A 22,966-nucleotide genomic window follows, 5' to 3' on the forward strand; every position below is an offset into this window, starting at 1 on the left:
ACAAAATGTATACAATAATGGATTGTTATTATTAAACTATATAAATTATTACGCTCATGCGCATCTAAAGATTGAAAGGTTGACCGAGTAGGGTCGAGTGCGGACTTCCCTTTGCATACACTCGCAAGCGTTTTGGTTAGCCACTGACAGACAGCTGTGGAATTTTACGTAGGCGAGTGCTACGGGAGAATTATTATTGTTTAGACCACGACGTTATAGGCGAGTTAAGTATGACGTTGGCGACGAAAACCTGTCAGTCCGTCAACGCGAGAGTTGAACGTCAAGGGTGACGCGTTGGTATTTTATTTTCTTTTTAATACTTTTGACCTCGTTGTTAGTAATTTTATTATATTATTATATATACCTATTATTTTTTTTTTTTACTTTGACATTTTATTCGCAACCAAAATTGGTGTTTTGACTTGTGGTTGCTATGCGACTGACTATAGTAAACAATCAATAACTTTTAAAGAGAATACCGTTTTTTTTTTCTGATTATTATGCCTATACATTATTTACCCACGTTTGTTTTATGCAGAAAACATAAACGACCAAGTCTTCACAAGAATTTATTATATTATACTCGTCGCCTGTATGAGGACGTACACACGAATGTGGCGGAAAATCGTTTTGAATCGATATCGATTTGATGCGTGTGCAAATAATATTTCAGAAGCCAAAAAAGAGGTGTATATTTTTTATATTTTTTTATATACTTTTACTCGGAGAAGCCACCGAACGGTAATAACAGTCGTCCGGGCTCGGAAATTTACAGAAACTAGATGCCTTCACAAACTTCACATACATATAGGACGTTTGCAGCGTGTACAATTTGTTTTTTTTTTTGTTCATTTCGAATAGCGAAATTTTAGGTCAAAAGCTCAAAGGTTCTTAAGTGTGTTTGTGGTCCTATACCAAATAGTTTCATAAACTGTTTGCTCGACTGGCTAGAAATTGGAGGTTCGTTTCTTTTTGCCGTACAATAAGCCACTCGAACCCACTTGACTGCCGAAATGACTACATTAGCGTCGTATTTAAAACGTGCTGTTAGACATGTATACAAGTCAAATTGACCGTGCACGCCGAAATGCCGAACATTATTATTGTATTATATACGAACAACAATTCAAACGTCCGAGCGACAGACATATATTATATATACACGTTCGTATGCATGCAATATTTATACCTACACATATTGGTGCACATACATGACGCCGTGGAACTTTACAACTCCCGGGAAACCCTGTAGTAAATCTAATTTCACCCTAACCGTATATAGAAGCTAGTCGGAATCACACGTTGAGGTGAACGTGTGGGACGGGCGGGACTTCGGCGAACGGGGGTGAGGGACGTTTCAAGGGGAAGGGAAAGTATATATACTGCAAAGTCTTAACTATTTATTACCACGTTTAAATAATAATAACGCGTGCGTTCGGGACGACGACGAGAAACACACTCGCGTGGTGCTGCGAGAGGTGCAATGTCTGTGTATATGTACATGTGTGTGTGTGTGTGTGTGTGTGTGCATGTGTGTATGTGTGTGTGTGTGTGTGTATATATATACTTGAGTACTGAAAGGAGTGAATAGAGGAGAGGGCCAAGTACACCACTACTCGCGTAAAGGTATCTATATATATTTGTTATATACAGATATACACGCACACACCGTAAACAAGGCATGCGGCCTCGCTATTGATCCAACCCCGGGTCACGGCCACCCCCTCACCCCTATAGCGCCACGACCGAGTCCACTGAACTCCGCCGCCGCCACCACTGTCGCTACACGCTCCCATGGTCCCCGGAAACGTCTCCTCAATTCCAACGCCACCCCCACCCCCACACACCTGTGCATTAACCGTTTAATTCGCCTGTCCCCATTAAGACATAATAAATAATATTATTATTTATTATAATTTATTACATACCTTCTTATACTAGTTAGTAGTCAAATAAAAACTATCACTGTCGACAATTTATAATTACAATATTACTATCGAGTAGGTGCGTCAATATGACATCACACTCCATAATATACATTATAATATGATTTTATATATTATTTTTAATATTTTATCATCATTGTTTACACGCGTACCCTTGTCATTCCGAAAACCGCCTCAATGGGCCCAGCGCTGTGACAAATTGTCGGCGAACACGTACAATACATCGGTGGTCGGCGCTTACTGGTACGAAGCGACTACTCCCCTACACCACGACCCCATCGTTACCATATGTACGTGTGTGTGTCAAATAACGTGACTAATGACTAGGAACTATTTTTTCACACGCGGTTAATATAATATTGAAAAACTATATTAATACTGTTATTACGTGATAACTAGTTCAATCCTATATGCGTCTTATCTGTGTTGTATAAACCAAAGGGATGGCTCGTTTGAGCAGACACAATCAAGTCGATTGTCGGACGACTGTCCAGCGCCTTCGTGCATTACTTGAGCGTCCCTTTTGCTCGTTTTCGTATCCGACTTGATGGATAACTCGAATGACGTTGCGACCCCGTACTGTGCGATATATGATGTTATTATTGTAAAACCCCACGGTCGGACACGCCAACTAGTTTCCCTCTCACAGTCATAATTCTATAATATTACAAAACATATCGAAAAATAATTAAATAGTAATAATCATTAATCACAATAATATATTATTGTTGTATTCCTGGGAAAACATATTCTATCAAATTAAATTTTCTCAGATGCAAACATGCATATTGTTATTATTTCCACGACGATTAATAACGTCTAGTAATAGACAAATGGTGTGCTTAGATCAAACTATGACCATATTATTTTGACGGTCTTGTATGACACTGATAATATAGGACACTACGTGGCACGGTTAGGTTTTTTCTTAGATGTAATAAATTAATTCAAAACGGAAAAACACAGCTTGTATTCCAGCATATTTTGTAACGTAAACTAACCGACCCGAAAACGCTAGGTACATACATTTCTGTGATGTTGGACCTATGTCTATAAGGTGACTCAATTAAACCCGTCAGTTATGCACCATAGGCATGAAGCTGCCTCGTAATATTTCCATCAAATTTTTTCACATTCGTATGATTTTATTTTTATTTTTTCCTACCTCGGTTGCGTTTTCATCAATCAAAAAACTTTATTATATAATCAACGACAGTGCGTGCGGTCTTCGCTCAGGTTATCTCATCCATCAACATATACATGCAGCAAGTGTGATTATCGTCGACCGTATATTATGGTGGTGTATTCGACGAAAATTATTTTCCAAAAAGAAATAATGTAACTTTTTTTACCACGGCCATCAACACGACACAATATTGTCCATTTATCTCAACCCCGACACGATGACGACGACTGCAACGTGATCGTTGTACGCTTCGTGTATAATAATATGCACGTTTTTCACAGGTCGGTCCACATCTAACTACACCGATATACCCCGGCATTTTGGGTCGACCCTTGTTCTGAGGTTATTACCCGACGGTATATATGTTATCTGTCTGAAACTACGTATGTGAGACAATAACGGATGTATGTCAACCCGCCGTAGTTTTGTCTCTGACGAATTTCGACAAATGTGTATGGAAGTAGGGTATTTCCGCCCTAATTTCGTCTACCGCAGACCGTCTATTATGTATAATAAACTTGTAATATAAAAACTATTATAATTTTTTCTACACCTATGTATGCGATAATCTCTTTGAAACTGTACAAAAAACACACCGAGGTAGGTACATAATATAACGTTGTGTACACATTATATTATACGACGTTGTAATAATGCTCACAGACCTACTTTATGGTGTATCATATTGTAATAACACTGAAAACATCCGGCGTAAACGTGTTAGAAAAACGATTTTTAACGAGGGAGCCGCCGTTGCATAGGAATTATTATTTCGCATTAAAATACTCGGCTAAATATGCTCACATTACCCACGGCACACTAGGCTGGATATATTATTAAACAAAGCATGCTTAGCAATGAGCAATGTATAATACACTCTGCACTCTGCAGGTTCTATGTTGAGAGGAAGGGATTTTTGGTAGCGCTAAAAAGGTGGATTTCTTTTCAATAGTATTTCACTACTTTATATCAAACTAACGGGGACGATTATGGCTATTAGTTACTGACCAATATTATCGTATGAATATATTATTTTTAAGTGTGTTGATTTTTACTTAGTTTTTTATTCAATAAGCGGATAATAAGGAATTGATATTGAGGACGAGGCATCATAACATTGTTCATCAGATGAAAAATTTGTTTAGGCGGCCCTTCTTAATCCTTTACATAAATGTATTTCGTATGTCTTTCGCCCCGCACTTGTCGAGAGAGGTTTGTGCAAATACTTTGTATTACTTCAGCAGCGATCGTTGAAGAGCGATACAGTTTTTATTCGCTTTGTGCGCGCATTTCTCTGACACCAACGATGATACTTGGCCTCTGGGTTCGCACTCTTTTGCCCCTCTCCCGCCGAAGCCACCGCCACTCGTCTCCTCCGACCGATTGTAAACTCTTCGGATCATCACACCCGTGTCTTTCTAGAGACCTCTTCCGACCTTCTACTCGTTATAATAATAATATGTTGGGCTATACGGCGATTATACTTTCGTTAGAAGATTTCGGCTGTCAGCGAACTGTATTGTAAGCGAACTGTGTACCTACCTAAACGTAAATTATAGGCCCCGTCTCTTATCGTAGCGTCGGTGTCGCCGTCATCGTCTGGATCTCGTTCGCCGTTATTATATTATATTTGTCGAGTAGACAGTAAAACGCTATGACGCTGTCGTATTATATTATGACGATTATATTATTTTTGTTCGTTATTATCTTGCATAAATCACTTTTCCTGTACAACCTATACAAACACGTAAAAATAATAAATAACTTTGTCTTTGTTCAAGTTTTAATTTTGTTTTTTTGTTGTTTTTAAAATCGGGTTATTTTATAGTATGAAAACGCGAGCGCGATGAAAAAAAGTTGTATACACAAATCAAATGCAATGAATGAAAAAAATCGTTTACCTTCGCACGCCTTCTCTTATAAACATCGGGTATTTAATTTTTTTTTCGTTCGACTAAAACGTATGACGCATATACCGTAAGAGCCCTTTGTTTACACACACGGACACACACGTGTGGAATTAAAAAAGAGTCGACTTCCACTCGAAAACGAATTGCATGTGCATATTATATACATCGAAAGCGCGCAAGATCATTATATCGTATGAATAGACCGTGTACATGTTAAGGTGCGTTGTTCGTAGTGTGAATAGTTCTTTAATATTATGTGAGTGTGTGTAAAACATCTACGCACAGGGTTTAGTCTCGAGGAGAAAAAATAAATAACAGTTCGAACCGGGAAGACAGTTTTGTAAATAGACCCATATAAACGTAATCGTCACAGTTTACGGGACAATCTGTCGTCTGTCGGCTTGCGCTTTGTCCTGTGGACCTACGCATCTTCGACTAAATACTGTCAATACATTTTGTTGGTCGACTTAATCTCTCGTCAGCCGAATTGATTTTCGTCATATACGACCAAACTGCAACGGGACTGAAGAGTGGCGTCAATTGCCGTCCGACGAAAGCCGATTTGTTGGACAAACGGTGTATTGGCTGTAGTAGCTATAAGGCGCTGCAAGTTTAAATTCTGTAATCGTACAACATAGGACTTATTCTATAATTTTAAAGGTATATTTTATCGTAGCGTGTATAATAGTAAACAGACGGTTAGTCACCGCCAGAGATCGAGTTTAAAAGCGTTTAGCCCCAGACAAATATTAAGATAGATATATAGAATACATTTGGAGTTAGCCATAATTTGATTATTGGACATTTGGTTTTATACAGCTATCTAAAATCGCCAGTTCAGAATTGAATGTTATAAATTATAATAAACATTTAGAATTGAAGTTTAACTCATGTATTATCGGTCCATCTACTAGAAGTCCCAGTTCTAAAATCTTTATTATATTTGTGCATTTTTAAAACATTTTGTTTTTGACTTAAATCATAACATTGTGAGTTATTTTTAACTCTTTATCATCTATAATTATTTTGCATGAACTTTTTGAATTGTATTTATTTTCGAGTAAGAAAAAATATTTTTTTAATTAAATCATAAAAACCTATATTGATACGAGTATAATAAACTAACATTGAATTATTCTTCAAACTTTTAACTATCATCTTGCTATTTAAATGTTACTAAAGAAATTAATGGAAATAATGATTTAAAAATCCGGAGACCAATGTCCTAGGATCAATATACGCTGGAGACCAAATATCCTATTTCAATATTTACATGGGACGAAACATTCTAGATCTGTGTACAAATGTTCAATATAATGTAATATAACGCACATTGTGGTGGCAACTCGTGTACTGCATCGGATTGTTGTCGAGGATGATATTCGGCTACAGCTTTTATTGCCAGTTATAAATTTTCTAGTAAAATTATTTACCTACTCCGGAAAATTGCTCTTGAATCATTAATTCAGTCGAACTCATGCACTGTAGAAACGAGTTTGTAAACATTAATAAAGAGTGTTATCGACTCGGCCGTGGCCAGTTGTGTTGATAACGTTGTTGCCATGGCCACGCCGTCCGTCGTGGCGCCCTACCTCGCCTCCCCCCCCCCCCAAGACTACACCGTCGAGGCCACACCGCCAGCAAAGCTCCACTACACTATATTATTATATTAAACTACCTACCTGCTCCACATCACCTCCACTCCCTTCGTTGTCGTTGTCGTCAATTTTTAGTCGTCTACCTGTGCGTGTAGTGGTGGCGCCTGAAAGGGCTGCGTGGTACATATTATATACTTATAAAGATTCCACCCGACCGACAGCCCTCTTGCAGTCCTGCACCACCTCGCCGCTATCACACACCCGACCTATGGGTATAATCCATTTACAGCAATTGTCAATTCTGTATACGCTCGAATAAAAAGAAAAACATACAACAACTATAAAACAGTATGTTATAGTTATAAGCTCAAAGCTGGAGTTAAATTATGTTAGTATTATTAGGACCCAATGAAAAGTGACATCTCCAGCCGCTCTTTCTGCTTTGACACGACTGCGCAGTAAACGGGTCATATTAAAACGTATTTTTTCATTAAAATAACGCACTGCGATATATCGCTCATGTAGATAATCATCGTAGGTTTTACATAGGTAATATTATAATCATATAATTACTGTAACAAAACTTTCAATAATTTTCAGAGTAATTTCCATTTTTACGTCTGTATTACAAGCATTATTTGATGTTGGCACGAATTTTTGTATGTCCTTTAACGTATTATTAATGATAGATGTTACTATTAAATCAATTTAATTTGGTTTTAAATATTATATTATATAAGAATTTCTTCAAAGAAACGCTATAATATTATTAGGATATTAAAAGTTTTTAAAGTTAAAATATTGACAAATAAATATTGAGCTTATTGAATTGTATATAATACGAGTAGTTTTAAGGCACAAACAATTTTTTGTCTGATTCCACTATTTATAGTAAATATATTATATACACACTATACTTCAAATTAATGAGTGTTATTGGCTAATGGCTATTGCCATTGTACACCATTAACCTCATACATTTTATTAGTAGAACTCAAGTTTATTTAAAAAAAACTTTTTAAAGGTTTTATAGTAAATTCGTTTGAAAATTGAATATTCCATCTGTACCCAGGAGACCGAATTTGTATATAATATATCTCGATGTGTACATATAAAAATGTATTTATATTCTCTGTTAGTTGTAACTTTTTACGCCTCAACCATGGTGTGGCACACTGGCACATACATCTATCGAACTAGACCCTTCCCCGCCTAGTATTTAAACATCCCCAGGGCCTCTTCTTTTTCCTCTTTCCGATGGCTCTTAAAAAAACCCCGTGCCCTTAGAGAAGCACTCTTCTCGTCCACGACGTGTATATACATATGCGTACGTGCGAAGGGGGTATATTTGCTGTATTATTTTTTTTTGTTACTCCCTCAGTCGAGTGTTTCTCTGTCCCGTCAGACCTTTCGGTGGATCGAAAAGTCACGAAACTACCACCCCGTGCTTCACCAGCGTGACACGGTGATGACCTTTAAAAAACAAAGAGAACCAAAGCACGACCCAGGGGGTTTTCTTTTGTTCTCTATGAAATGCACTTTATATACAGGGTGGAGTTTGCTGACATAAAAACAACAAATGTATAACGTACAACTACATTTACAGAAGCTTTCCGAATATAAATATTATTATTAATTACTGTAGTTGTTCGTATGAACATTTTAAAAAAATATATTTTTTTTGGCAAATGCTACTTTGTTAATTTAATTGACATTTCGTACGAAATGTGTACCACAAAAAATACACTTTTTGTCAATGTATTGTATCCTATATATATATTTATAATTCCATATACTCTGTGTTTGTGTGTGTATACGAAAGTCCTCGCGTAGGTACGGAAATCCAAATTGTATTTAACTTAATGGAAAAGCGCCGTCGGGAAAATAGGAAATTACAATTGTCACGCACACGCTGTAGTGGACACGCAAGGGCGGTTCCTCGATGGTGGTTTAAATATGAAGGGAGCAAAACTGCTCGACGAAAATTTTAGCTAGTTATATGACTATTGTTTTACTATTGCCACAATCTAACGAATTTGTTGATTTTTTTTGTCCATAGGTGAGAACGTTATTTGTCAGTGGTCTACCAATGGACGCCAAGCCACGTGAACTATACTTGCTGTTTCGAGCATATGAGGTAATATAAAAACGTATATGATTTACTGTAAAACGTTGAACAATAATATTATGTATTAAAACCACATACGAAACAATATCTTTGAGGTCAGACGGTACGCGTATTGTGTTGTCAAAATCTAATTTACGCCAATAACGCTGTCGGTCTCGGATCATGAATAAATAAACCTAGTTTCCTAGTTTATAGTTTATAGAATTTAAGAATCGTGCACTGTACTGTAACACTGGAAATGTATATATTTATATAAATATATGTTTACACACATAATGTGACAGTGTGTATAAAAGATATAATATTATTTACTATATACCTATATTTTTTTATTAATGTGATTGGATATTATATTGAGTTAGTTTTAGTATTTGTTCATATTAACGAAGAGGTCAAAAAATATATAACACGTGTCACAATCAAAATTATTTATCGATACCGTAATAAATAATTGAGGTATAATATAGGTAATACTAATATAATACAATATGTGCATTGCACATGCAAATAATGCATTATAAATCTGATGGAATGATTGTTAAAAAACAAGGGTCGATCAAATTGATTTCTATATAAATTGACAGGATAAACTTTTTTAGATAATATTTCGTTATGCTCAGTCCATCCGCCGAAAAAAAAGTCTGCAGATTTAGAAAAATTTTCATCATTAAAATACATGAACCGACTATCGCATATTATGTAGCTTATTACTGAAAGAGGTGGTGAGGAAAAACTTTACATATTAAACTTTATAATATGCAACATGTAACACAAGGTTTGTGCAGTTGAACATTAGGTATAATTTCATTGGAAAATGTAAAATATCCATAATACACTATATGAGAAGTATTTTTATTTAGTGGAGGAGTATACAACCAACAAAATGTCACGAGGCATGAAAGTAGAAACTGACAGGATGTAGCTATCTACAATACTATTTAGTTGTTTTTCAAGTTTACGACATTTTTTTTTAATTTCCTTAAATTACTTATGTTTATTACAACACTTTCCGGTTCTGTGTAGTTAATTTCATTTGAAAACATGCAAAACACACACACACATACGACATACACGATAATCTAAAATTCCCATTGATTTAATCGTTATATTTCACGAAATGTGCCTATGTACCCACTCCCTACACCATATAATTAGTTTTGAAAATTTGATTTAACTTTACCCCGAAAATAATGTTATAACTTATAGTTTCAAAAACTCTCGGCAAACTGCTAAATATACGTAATATCATAAGAGGGCGTGTATTGGAATTTAAACAAGCCGTAGTTCAATTAATATTGCAATGTCATGTACAATATTTTAGTCGTTTTTGCTAGGCTATAAGTGTAATGCTCACCCAAACATATTTTATGTTTACAACAGCAATCCAAACAGCCACGATACCATTGTATAGTATTTAAAAGAAAGTCTCCTTACACAATCTTCGTATAATATTTGCAAGTCTATATATCTGGTAGAGTAGAGGATGTCGATTAAGACTGAACACCCTCAAAGCTTAAAAAAAAACAATAACTCATTTTGAAATATCATTCTGGTAACAATAATAAAATAAAAGATTTCACCCTAACCATTTATTATTTACTCAAAAATGAATGTTAACATTTAAATATTATGTAAATTTAAAATGTTAAACGTTGCAGCTCGTTTATAATATACGCGGTTCACTTTGTATATCTACCGATGAAATAAAAGGGGAAAAAATACTTTAATTATATGAAGTGTTAATATATATTTATAAAAATGTTTGATAAAAGATACTACCTACCTAAAATTATGGATTTATAAATGTTCACTTAAAGATTGCTCGGTAAATTTACTGCTTTGATGCCAAAAGAATTAGGAAATGATCCCTCAAATCAAATAATAGCTAGATAAGTCTGATTTTAATTAAAAATAATTAAAATATAGCAATATAATGGTTGATTTAAAACGCGAAGTTGTAAATAAAGATTAACTCGTAGAATACATGGTAAATTATGTATTTCGGCTATACATTCGATTTTCAAAACTGTAATGTATTATTATTTTATTTGTCATATAAAATTGACCTTACATAGGTACCTAAAATCAATATCAACTATCAAGTATTAACATTTCCACTTCCTTATTGAATTTTACACTGCAACATATCTTTATCACATAAATTTGACTTTAATCATTATGTTTTATTTTTAGATACTTAGACCTAATATTTATAGATACAAAGTATCAAACCAACCTACGAAGCTTACAAAGCTTAATACATTGGCAATTTACATAGAGTAGTCATCCAATTATGAAAGAGGGGAAGTTTGTTTCTGTGGGAGGTCACAAATGTGGTAAACGTAGGCTAACGTACATTCGTCTAAGTAAATTACTGGGAAAAATATTGGTTAACTTTACGTCATTAAAAATTGTTTATCATATAATAGTTCAATATTTTTTTAGAAAATAAATTTGCTTATAAGTTGTCTGCATGGTCTGCATGTATAGAAATGGCCGTTGATGGATTGAAAAAAAATTGTCTGATCCCCGAAAAATGTTACGCCACAGCAGGGTGGACATATAATATTATATCGTTTGCATATAAAATATTATAATCTAATATAGCATAACCGATGTGGAATAATAATTTTACGACGGCGTCGATCGGTCGGCGAAACTTCTATTATAGAATATAATATATTGTAATACGCGGGGTGCCTACCCACGGGCCACGACACGGGGCGACTTATTATTACGAGCCGTGTCTAGGCAACGGGCGAACTACACACCGATGTAATAATGATTTGAATTCGCGTGCAGAACCGTACTACAACCTGGCGCGCGTGTGTAATAAATATTACGCAGTTATGTTTTTATAGACTGTACGTGGTTACCCTTTGGCCCTCGACGGGTGGGTACCCACACCTACTTATTTCGGGCAGGTTGAAACACAATAATAATAAAAATAATCAGAGTCGTAAAACCCGTGAGCGGCGGTTTCCGCGTGATCGATATTCGATTCCGGGCTCGTAAGACATGGATATAGACACACCATTAAAACAACGTCCGCGGCAATTCCCCATGCGAGAGCAGTCGCTTTTCGAATTTGTTTGTCGTGGACCATTTTTAAAAACGATTTTTGTAACGCACCAGAAAAACCTGTCGGCGGTGGTGTTAACACACAGCTGGATTTACAACTCGTGTCGTGTAATCTCCGTTCGTGATTAAAAAACAAAACAAAACACTAATGCTTTTATGCTCAACCAATAGCCATCCAGATCACGCAATATTGATAATCCGACGGAACGACCGTGTTTCACCAGTCGTCACCGCGAACAATTTGTATACCTACCTACAATGTAATACATTAATAATACGTCCTTTAAAACGTACACAGTCCCAAAAATTCGATTCGCTGATCCTGACTGATTATTGTGTTTGTGTAAAAATACACGGTTTTATACGATATTGATGAGTCCTCTTTCCTGTCTTTCCCACCCTTTTGAATAATATCATTAGTTTTTTGAAAAATGTACATGGTATCAATGGCGTAACTACATATATATATATATTATATTATAATACTATACAATTACACTTCAAATATATTCAAACTCCCACACTTGGCTTTTTACCGATTGACACCGACTGCTCGCTCTTCGATTGGTGTACGCGGTAAGACACTCAACGAGTCGTTATAGGTTCTCGATATGCGTTGCATTATTTCTCTGACTAGTCTTAAACAATTAATTAAATTTCTTTCTGGTTTTATAGCTTTCGAGTTATCGTTCTATTGTTGTATTAGGTGACACATAAAGTCGGCACGAGACTGTTTTATCGGAGCCAAATTACATTATTACTATCCGCAGAAATTAGTATTTAAAATAATAAAAAATGAAATTACTAAACATATTATGTTCGCCGTGTTGAGATAACTGGTTTCTTGTCAGAAGTCATAAAACAGTGTCTGGTTGCTTTTCTGTAGTGATGAAACGCATTCGCTCTGGGCTCTCTAGCACGAATTCAACACTTTTCTCGGTAGTCGGAACTTAAGTTTACAACTACAATATGCAAATGCTACTGTAGATAGGGTTTTAACGATTACGATGTATAAATAATAATGATATAATGTCTATGGAAGTAGAGAGGGAGAGAGAGAGAACATTTAGTATAAAATAAAGTATAAACTTGGATACAACGTTCTCGGATGATGCTATATATTTTTATAATAAATAAAGCACTGCACCTTCAGATCGTATAATAATATCATTCATGGCACGCCGACACTGATGTTCGTTTTTTCCTCTATATACGACAGTGTGAAATCGACATTCGTGGCGTATGATAAATATAAAAACTCGTTCATATTCGATCCGTTTTCGAAATCCTCTGTGAATTCAATAGTAATGACTTGCCACAATCGTTAATGCGATTCTTATCAACAACGACAACAACCACGATTCCAATTTGTACCACAAATGTACCCTCTCGTAACAAAAATTTACGGTTCATCGGTTTTATTCTCGACAACGGTTTATTGCTGTTACGAGAGGGTACATTTGTTATCTGATATTACTGTCGTTACATAATATACTAATATTATGTGTTTTATTTATTCATTTTTTTATTTTTTTAGGGTTACGAAGGATCTCTATTAAAAGTTACAAGCAAAAATGGCAAAACAGCTTCGGTAAGCTCAAATAACTGACCAAATAAAAGTCTTTAGATCGTAGTTGAAACGCTGTCATAATATTATATATTTGACTTTTCATTGTTTTTTCAGCCAGTAGGTTTTGTGACGTTCCAGACACGCGCTGGCGCCGAGGCCGCCAAACAAGACCTTCAGGTGCGTTTTATATTATATATAAATAATACATAATATGAACTATATTCAACCTAATGTTATTTGTATTATTATTATTATATTATATTATTTCCCCGTGATAAACTCTTTTTAGACTTTGATCGAAACTTCATCCCCCAAACGTGACGAGAGTTTCTAAACAACGTGGCATTACAAAACTTTATACTTCGTGATGTACCTATATAATATGTGTGTAAGTGTGCGTACGATACAATATCATACGAGTTTAACGTCAAACATGCCATCATATACGTATACTATATAGTATTACGCTTATCACTGGCATTTAAAATATATATATATATATATATATAAAAGCAGTAGCCGTACGCACACGTATAATACGATATATTATATAATATGATATATTGTATTAAAACTATTATTATTATGGGAGACGTATACCGTTGTATTTTACAAAGTATACCGTCGTCACGCTAATTCAGCCCCTCCCCTAAAGTTGACTTCACGACATTTTCCAGCGTACATTAAGCAAGAGAGTTTATGACCCGGAAACGTAATAGACATATTAAACCGTAGACGTATAAAATCACTTGGTTTACCGTGTACGGCCCGTGAATAAGCGCAGAGGTTGATGTTTCCTACGCCACGTGTTTTTTTTTTTTAAATTCGTTTTCCAAAAAAATTACAAATAAAGCGTAACACGCCAGTTCTATACGTCTGTTCAACGCTTAATTAACTGTACATATTATGTATTACCACCTACGCACGTTGTATAATATTGACTCTAAAATAGAACGAGATCTATGACTTATGACGGAGTTGTGTTCAACGTTCGTTTTTACCGTTATTATAATTATTAAATTATAATGCTTATATTATTATAAACCAACAAAAATTATTATTATTGTATGCACTTAAGCGTTGCGACCTTTTGCCGAGCGGCCTTAGTGAACCGATATATAATCGGCAAGTAGTTTTATATGTCTACGGGCCAAGACTTACATTTAGATTATGTTAAAACGATAACCACAGACGGGTAGTTTCCGTAGTGAAATAAAGCACGAATACGACGAGCTCACATTTATTAGAAAATGCTGTCTCGTATTATACCACGCGTAGTGATATCATACGTATAATATTGGCACGACGGGCGAAGAAAGATTTAAAAAAAAAAAAATCACCAACTTCGCGTGTCGCGTCTAGACTCGCACCCCAACCCCTCTCCCGCCACAACCCAAATCGTAGTCGTACTTGACCGGAAACTGCCCGCTCTGATTTCCGACACGGGATGGTAGCACTGTATTGTTGTGTGTTTGGTTTCGGCAGCAGGGCGTCCGGTTCGATCCCGACATGCCGCAAACCATACGGCTAGAATTCGCTAAAAGCAACACGAAGGTTAGCAAGCCAAAACAGCCCGCCAACGCAAACGTCACGCCCAACACGCACCAAGGCCTGATGCACCCGCTCACCGGACGTAAGTACCTGCATACCTCGTCTACTTCCCGGGCACCGACCCATCCCTTTCCACGATTACTAGTTTATTATATTATCATATTATGCTAGGGGGTGTGAACGCTAGAAAACCAACCAACTGTTCCCGATAAAGACCGACAGGGAGAAAAATCTATAGGGCCAAAAGATTGATAGGAGATATTATACAGACATTAGCGGTAGCCGGTGGCGTACCTCTGTCGGCCGAGGGACGGCCTTTTCGTAGTACACCATATTTTTTAGTTAAATTCAGTCCATGGCCTTAAAAAATTATGTATATGGACACATATTGCCGTCAACTCTTATCACTTTATGCGATTTGGCTGCTCAGAGAAGACTCAAGTTTTTACTTTTTGCAACTAATCAATAATTGCAAAAGCACCTCGTATAAAATAAAATACTATAATATGAGTAAAAATCAATGAATACACTTATTGCTAAATAAAATTTATTAAAAATTAAAAAATATTAAAATACAACCTACATTATGATTACTAGTATCACGCTTAGAAACTTTTGAACATAAATTAATATAATCTGGTATAACTGCAGAAATAAGTTTAGATATTAATCAAAGTATAAATTGTTATATTATTTTATTGTTGTCACGCAGATAAAAAATAGGCGATGAGGATATTCTCCTTGAACATCGTTGGGCAACTTTATCTTCAAATCGGACACAATCTAGTACTGTATATATAGTGCATAGATCTATCTGTACCATCCGACTTTCGATCGCCATTGCGCCACTTTCGCCACTCTTCACCACACCCCCTCACAAATACCACCCTCGTACCCTTGATTTCCGACACACTTATGATCCATCGTTGTAATATATTCGTGTTTGTTTTTCTTTTTCACCGTCTAGATTTAGGCGCCCCGTTCTTCACAGGCGCTCCGGCAGAGTTATGGCATCATCCATTGGCGTACGCTGATATGCCAACTGCAGCCACGGCCACGGCTCTACAACACGCAGCTCTTGTCCACCCGGGACTACATCCACATCCTCAACAGGTAGTGTGTGAAATATAAATTTATGAATTAATTTTTATTTTAAAACAATGCCTCTACCATATAATATTGTGACGATATTATACCGACGCTTATGCAAGCTTGTCATATTATTATAATTATATTTCTGTGTACTATGTAGACGACGTGGTCGTTCTTTGTTTCAACTTAGTAACTACCTATATAGCTTCGCTTCTAAGTACGTCGAAAACGCTGCATTATATTTGGTGTAAATCTACATTTTATAAGTACAGATGTCGAAACATATCGGATACCTACACATTATTTATACACTGTATAAATGCGAATCATGTCTTGTCGCATGATATATCATCATGGTATACTGGTATGTGTTCTCACAAAACAATATTTACCAATTTAACATGCAATGAAAAAGTCGACAATTCTAAAAATTACATTTTATCGTTTTTTTTTTTTTTTTGTTAAATTTGTTTTGATCTTGTTACGACTTTGGAAATTGAGTTTTCCCGAGCTTTTATTTTTTAATGGGTTTATGAAATATTAACATATAAATACATTTTCGTTACATTTTGGATGTCCAGTCGTTGCCTGCATATAAAGTACATGAAAAATATAAGACATACTAAAGTTAAGGTTACAAAATTAAAACATTGCTATTCGCTCAGCTCAGCTTTTTTTAATCATTCTTATAGTATTCCATTTGTTTTAAACGTCTGAATAAATCTAAAAAATAAACCATTTCATTACTATTATTTTCATTATCATATTATTGTTATTTAGAGCCCAAATTAAATGTGTCTACAACTTGTTTCTTTCGGATTTCTCGGCAAATTTGAATGTGGTATGTGGTGGTCAAGGAGTAAAATGAGTAACAACTAAAAAATATATACATTTTTCACTCACGGACCATGATCATTAATTGTTGCAATGTACACTTATTACAATGCGTATATTATAATACTCGTAATAATGTTCTGTAAATATTTTTTCTTTTTTCTTTCGTTGATGTTGAGGTAATAATACTGTTCTCGGTGTTGGGCAAAAGATAAAAGAAATTATAATATGACTAACTGATAATTAAATTTAATAAAGATTACATCTATACAAATTAAAACTTTAAAAATAAGATGATTTATTATTAAAGTTGCAGATTTTAGCTAAATATATTGACAGTGTAAAAATTATAGTTAGTGAAATGAATCATATTTCATTATGAAAATTTAATTACTTACTGATTAGTTGCGTTTAATTGTACTATATTATTAATTATAATACAATTTATTTCAAATTATCATTATACTACAATCGACCCAAATAGGCATTGATCAATTAAATGATTGCATATAATATATTTATTGAAATGTATGAATTTATAATCCTTATGGACTTAAACTATCCAGTACTTATCCATAAAGTTTTTTGGCCGCATCTATCCGTAGCCAGATATAAGTGAACTGATGCAATATAATTATTTATATAGCCTATTATACATTACAATTTGTTAGCCACATATTTACGAATGGAAATAATTTATAATATACTACCTTGACCTTCACAATAAAACTACACCGAGCCCGAAAAGTTTGCACTGCGTCTTCGGCCGAATAGCGTATTCATCGAATTCTTTGGCGGATACATCGGGCTTGTAGTTTCGTACGCTCAACGTTATAGGTAGCTTTAGTATAGATAGTTAGTATTTATCGCGGACACGGTTGCACTGCACTTTGGCGAAAATGTCTTGCCCGTGGCTGCCAGCGAATTGGCTGTTTAAAGTCGGGGACGTCTTGTTCCGGTCTCTACCGGGGCCACCGACCGGAAAGACTGCCATCTGCTCGTCTGCACCATTTCACCAGGACCTGCCTTCAGCGGCAGTAGGTAAACACCTCTACCGGGAAGACGCGGGAACATATTATGCTGCGGCGACTGTAGACGCACCACGCGTTATGTTATTGCTTTGCACATTTTGTTCTTCCACCGCCGCCGTGTCCGAGACCACAATATTGTATAAAAATTTCATTTTATGATGATTTATTAGTTGTTGTTGTGTGCGTGTAGTGTAGTGTTTTATTATAATCGCGCGCGCTACATTTGACGGCATAGCTGTATAGTTTAGTCATAGTATAATATAATATATAGTCACGTGTGCGCGTGCGATGGAAAAATAATAATCAGAAAAAAAGGAATGAAACGAACGAGAGAAGATTTAATATAGATATTTGCGTAGCTTGCGGTGAAGGTACTATGCGTAATAAAATCATATTAGGATTGGCTCGTTTTCAGCCGACGTTGACGCTGGGCCCACACGGCCTTCCGTTCCTGCCCTCCCCCGCACTGCCCTCGCCGCCCAACCAGCAGCAGCCCCAGCCGCCCTGTTCCACGCTGTTCGTCGCCAACCTCGGGCAGTTCGTGTCCGACCACGAGCTTAAAGACATTTTCGCCAGGTCAGTAGTCAGAAAAAAAAAACAAAAAACACAACAAAACCAAACCGTAAACAACAACAATAACATTATATTAATATATTATCTGTGATAACCTACGAGTACGTTTTTGTTTTGTCAGTGTGTTGTGTGTGTAAGACGTCAAAGCGCGACTATAATGTAGATAACAACGGTCTCGAAGATTTGAGCTTATATTTTGATTTTTCCATGTTCTTGTAAAAGTATATTAATTATATACGCACGGGGTCACTCACACTATATTATGATGTATAAAATAAATTATGTACCTACCAATGTAAAAAATGTATAAAATATCTTGAATACATTTCTCATAGTACGAAAAAATGTATTTGACATATTTTTCTAAGCACTTACAGCATCTATACGAGACGGCTTGTATAGTTTCCGGTATAAAAATATTATATACGTTTGGAAAACTACAATATGCAATGAGTAATGACTATGATATTAAACCTATGTGTACGCGACTTTGCTGTTTGTCTTTCAACAACATGAGAGACGTGTTATTTTGTGATCGCTTTGGATTTGCACACAGCTGACGTGACGTTTATAATCGGCGCACGGCGAGCTCAACTCGAAATTTACAATCACGATATAAAATTATAATTGTTCGTATTATCACTGTGATTCGCACATGGGTGAGATAAACTTCTTCGGAACCGGTGTTATCTACTATATACAGGATGATTCACCAAGCATGCTCGCCCCCCCCCTCATATTTTCCTTCAATAATATTTATTCAAATTCTAATTTTTGGAATTTTTAAATATTATACTATTATATTATAATTTTTTTAATTCTTGAATGTTTTTGTACCACCTAAAGAGTGTCATGACGTGGCATTACAAACTTTGGTTTTTTAAATGAGATCCCTCCCCCCCTTTTTACAGTAAATTATTTATTGGGATTTTTAAAATTTTGATGTACCTATTTCAAAATTCAAATGAGTAGTTTATTATTAATTATTAAAATGTTTGTACTAAAGATAATAAGATAATAGTCCTTAAAAATGGTTTTACAAAAACATAAAATAGATTTAATAATGACTAAAAACTAGTTTTTATTATACATGAACAATTTTTCCAAATTATTTATATTGATGGCTATTATTAAAGACTAAAATTTGCAAATCACTATATACCCCCAGTCTCATAAATCTATTACGATGGACTTTTTATCCTCATAAAAAACAAAGTTAAATAATTTAAAAACTACAAGTTCGAATATTTATTCTGATACTTTTAATTTTTTAAATTCAGAAAAATCATCCTCTGGATAAATTACAGTTAAAGGGGGGGAGGGGAGGGAGGTTCTTAATTTAAAATTAGAAGTTTGTATCTCCACAGGACATTCCTTACGTAGTACAAAAAAATCTCAAGAATTTTAAAATATGATCTTTAAGTATATTTAAAAATTCCAAAAATCAAATTTTGTGTAACTGTATTATTAAAGAAAAAAGGGGTGAGCATGCTTGATGAATCACACTGTATGTATACATAATATATACTACAATATATTATTAGTTATATATTAGTTAAGTGTTATCATCGCATTGAGTGAGAATTTGTACGTATTTACAGTAAACATTGACGTCATCACATGGTTTTACAGTATAATATATAAAAATGTATTATATATGTTTATATACACTTACCTAATATTTAGGATATATTATAAGATCCAAGTTGGCCCGAGAAAAATGACAGGATTTTTTTATTGTTTTTTTTTCAAATATAGAACGAGTTACAGTCAGTCAAAGCAGACGTTTAATTATTGGCCGACCGCCTATAAATGAAGACATTGATAAACGTATTTCTCTATACCCATGTACATAAGAAAACATATTATAAGGTGAGAAGGTGGAGGGCACAAAAAAATCGTTAGGCACAATATAATAATATACCATTACATAAAGCGGCGAGGGGGATTTTTTTTTATGACACGTGGACGAGATCCTCGAAAGAGATAGACTTATTTTATAGTCTTTATTCGATATTTTTTTTCTATTCTCATTTACAATGGGGCTACACGTGTGGGCAAGACAAGTACATAACTGCACGCAAACACAGAAATCGATAGACACGAGCTTAAAAGAACTAACAAAATAAAATTCCGTGTTCCTTTCCCCGCCACTACTCGATACTATTCACTCCATCGAACTATATATAGACTAAATAATATTATATAATTTTTTTATAATTATTTAAAGGACCCGTCACAAAAACACTGAGAAATTAACGATGTCTTATTTATTTATTTATTTATTTTGTTTTTATAGGGAGTATGCTGGCCAAAAGAAATTGGACAACGTCAATTTCACGTATACTCACATGCAGTTGAACAACACCTGACAACTACAAGATAGACCACCAGTACCTGCCCAAGTCTAGATAACGCGCGACACGACAAAAATAACCTACCAAAGCCCTATAATGGAAAAAAATTAATTTAAGTCAATTTAAATTTGAAAAAAAATTATTATTGAATAATTATTACTAGCTTAAAGCTTCTTAAGCTATTGTACAAAGCAGTAACTATTTCCTTGTTCGCCTGTAGTGTTTAAAAAACATATTCATCATATTTATATTATATACATAGTGTACCTAATTCCTAACTTTATTCCCTAAGCTTTTAAACTAATACCTAAATAATCATCCTATGCTTGTTTAGTGGGTAGTGTAAGATCTTAAGACTCATCAAATCTGTGATTGTTTCTCATGTATTTTTTTTTATCCTAAAAAAATTGCCTATTCTCATATAGGCGTGGTTCAGATGTTAGCAATAATAATTACTAATGACATACAAAAAAAATAAATAAATAAATAAATAAAAATGTAAGCGCGCTCATATACATTCACTAAATACATATCAATAATGCTTTGAAAGGGAATTAACGTTAAACATTGTAAATAATTATATAAAAGACTAAGTCTGTTGGGATGGTCAGACGCCAACGGACTTCGTGAGGTCGATCAAAGCGGATCACGCGGTCCGCATACGCTTCGGCTGGTCCGCGGAGGCGTCCAAGCCGAAAACGGTTTAGTCAAAAAAAAAATAAAAATAAAAATATATAAAACAAATTATTATATATAATAATAATTATTATTATTATTATTATTATTATTATTATTATTATTATTATACAAAATGAATGAATTCTGCAAAACTATTTTTTATACAATTTAGTCTTTTATTTCTTGCCATTATATACAAGTAGATTTTGTTTCAAACAAATTTACAGGGTGCAGCTTGTTTAGCAGCTCATGGGAGTTATTCTAGGTAGGTACGAGGATTATTTTCGTTGTTGCGTATTCTCGTCTTTTTTTTCAAAAAAAATTAGGATATTTCTGAGAACACGTAAGCTAATTATTTTATTAACAATAATCGCCTACATAATATTTGATAATTAATTTAAAATGACAATCTTTTTTTAAGTTTTTAATTTTTTAAGAGACAATAATTTTTCAACGTTTTTGCTCTCGGAGATTTTTTTTTTTATGTAATATTAATAATATACAACTGAAAAAGACCAAAGATTACGTTCTATTATAGTTTATTGTCATTTTATTTTTAGACAACTACCAATGAGTAATATTGAAAAAAAATATTCTTTTTTCCTGCGTTTCAGTGTACATAATAATATGGTATAATATGTATGTTTTCAGTGTATTATATTGAAATTATGATTATGATTATTATTATTATTTTTAAGCAGTTAGATGTATAATTAATGAATTAAATAATTATAGTTATTAATTTATATATATATAAAAAAATAATAATAATAATACCATTTGAAATACTTAAAATTATAAGTATTTCGTTTTACTTTTTTATTTTAAGTCTGTGATCGCTCGCCGTGGTAATTATTTCAGATCTGTTAAACGTAAGACGAACAGTGTTCATGGGCTAGCAAAAGACGTTGATGTATTATTTATTTTTATTGTAAAAAAAATTTACTGATACATTCCAATAAGGACTATTATTGAATAAATAACGCATTCCAAAAACAAATGATTAATTATTTAAAAGTAATGTCATTTTACTATTATTATGTTTTACCGACGTCTTTTGCGAAAAAAAAATTATAATATCCGTCCAAATTATAAAATTCTTTTTTTTTTCTAATTATTTCGTTATTGTAATAATAATAATTATTATTATTAGGTATCATCATTATTATTATTATTAATTATTAGAATTTAATTACCATCATTACGATCATTGCGGATTTTGTAGATTTATTCGAAGATAAATTATTACATTTTAAGCTCAAACAGATTTTCTTTTGTTGAAATTTTTTTTGATTTGATAAAATAAAATAGCCTTTCTTAATTGCAACACATACATATCATTATATACATTTTAACGCTGTATAGCCTGTGTATTTTTTTTAATGTGATCAACAGTAGCCTTATAATCTTATTTAAATTATATATTAACCG

The 22,966-nt window shown here is 34.1% G+C and overlaps 1 protein-coding gene across 4 annotated transcripts in view; it reads left to right on the forward strand.

Annotated features, from left to right (window-relative positions):
* The window catches only part of LOC111032619 (protein couch potato), a 55,122-nt gene extending 33,546 nt beyond the window's left edge, over positions 1 to 21,576 (forward strand). The window contains exons 2-9 of one of the 4 annotated variants that reach the window (XR_002604323.1): positions 8,700 to 8,777; positions 13,387 to 13,440; positions 13,534 to 13,596; positions 14,905 to 15,052; positions 15,938 to 16,083; positions 18,343 to 18,503; positions 20,259 to 20,372; positions 20,800 to 21,576. Coding sequence is in view for 3 of the 4 variants with exons in the window: in XM_022313015.1 (XP_022168707.1) it covers positions 8,700 to 8,777; positions 13,387 to 13,440; positions 13,534 to 13,596; positions 14,905 to 15,052; positions 15,938 to 16,083; positions 18,343 to 18,503; positions 20,800 to 20,872 (723 nt within the window). In the remaining variant the exon portion in view is untranslated. The remainder of the gene's footprint in view (positions 1 to 8,699; positions 8,778 to 13,386; positions 13,441 to 13,533; positions 13,597 to 14,904; positions 15,053 to 15,937; positions 16,084 to 18,342; positions 18,504 to 20,258; positions 20,373 to 20,799) is intronic. The other 3 variants (XM_022313016.1, XM_022313015.1, XM_022313017.1) reach the window with 3 other exon arrangements.
* The last annotated feature ends 1,390 nt before the right edge of the window (positions 21,577 to 22,966 follow it).

This window comes from Myzus persicae, unplaced genomic scaffold, assembly GCF_001856785.1.
Source record: "Myzus persicae strain clone G006 unplaced genomic scaffold, MPER_G0061.0, whole genome shotgun sequence".
NCBI lineage: Eukaryota > Metazoa > Arthropoda > Insecta > Hemiptera > Aphididae > Myzus > Myzus persicae.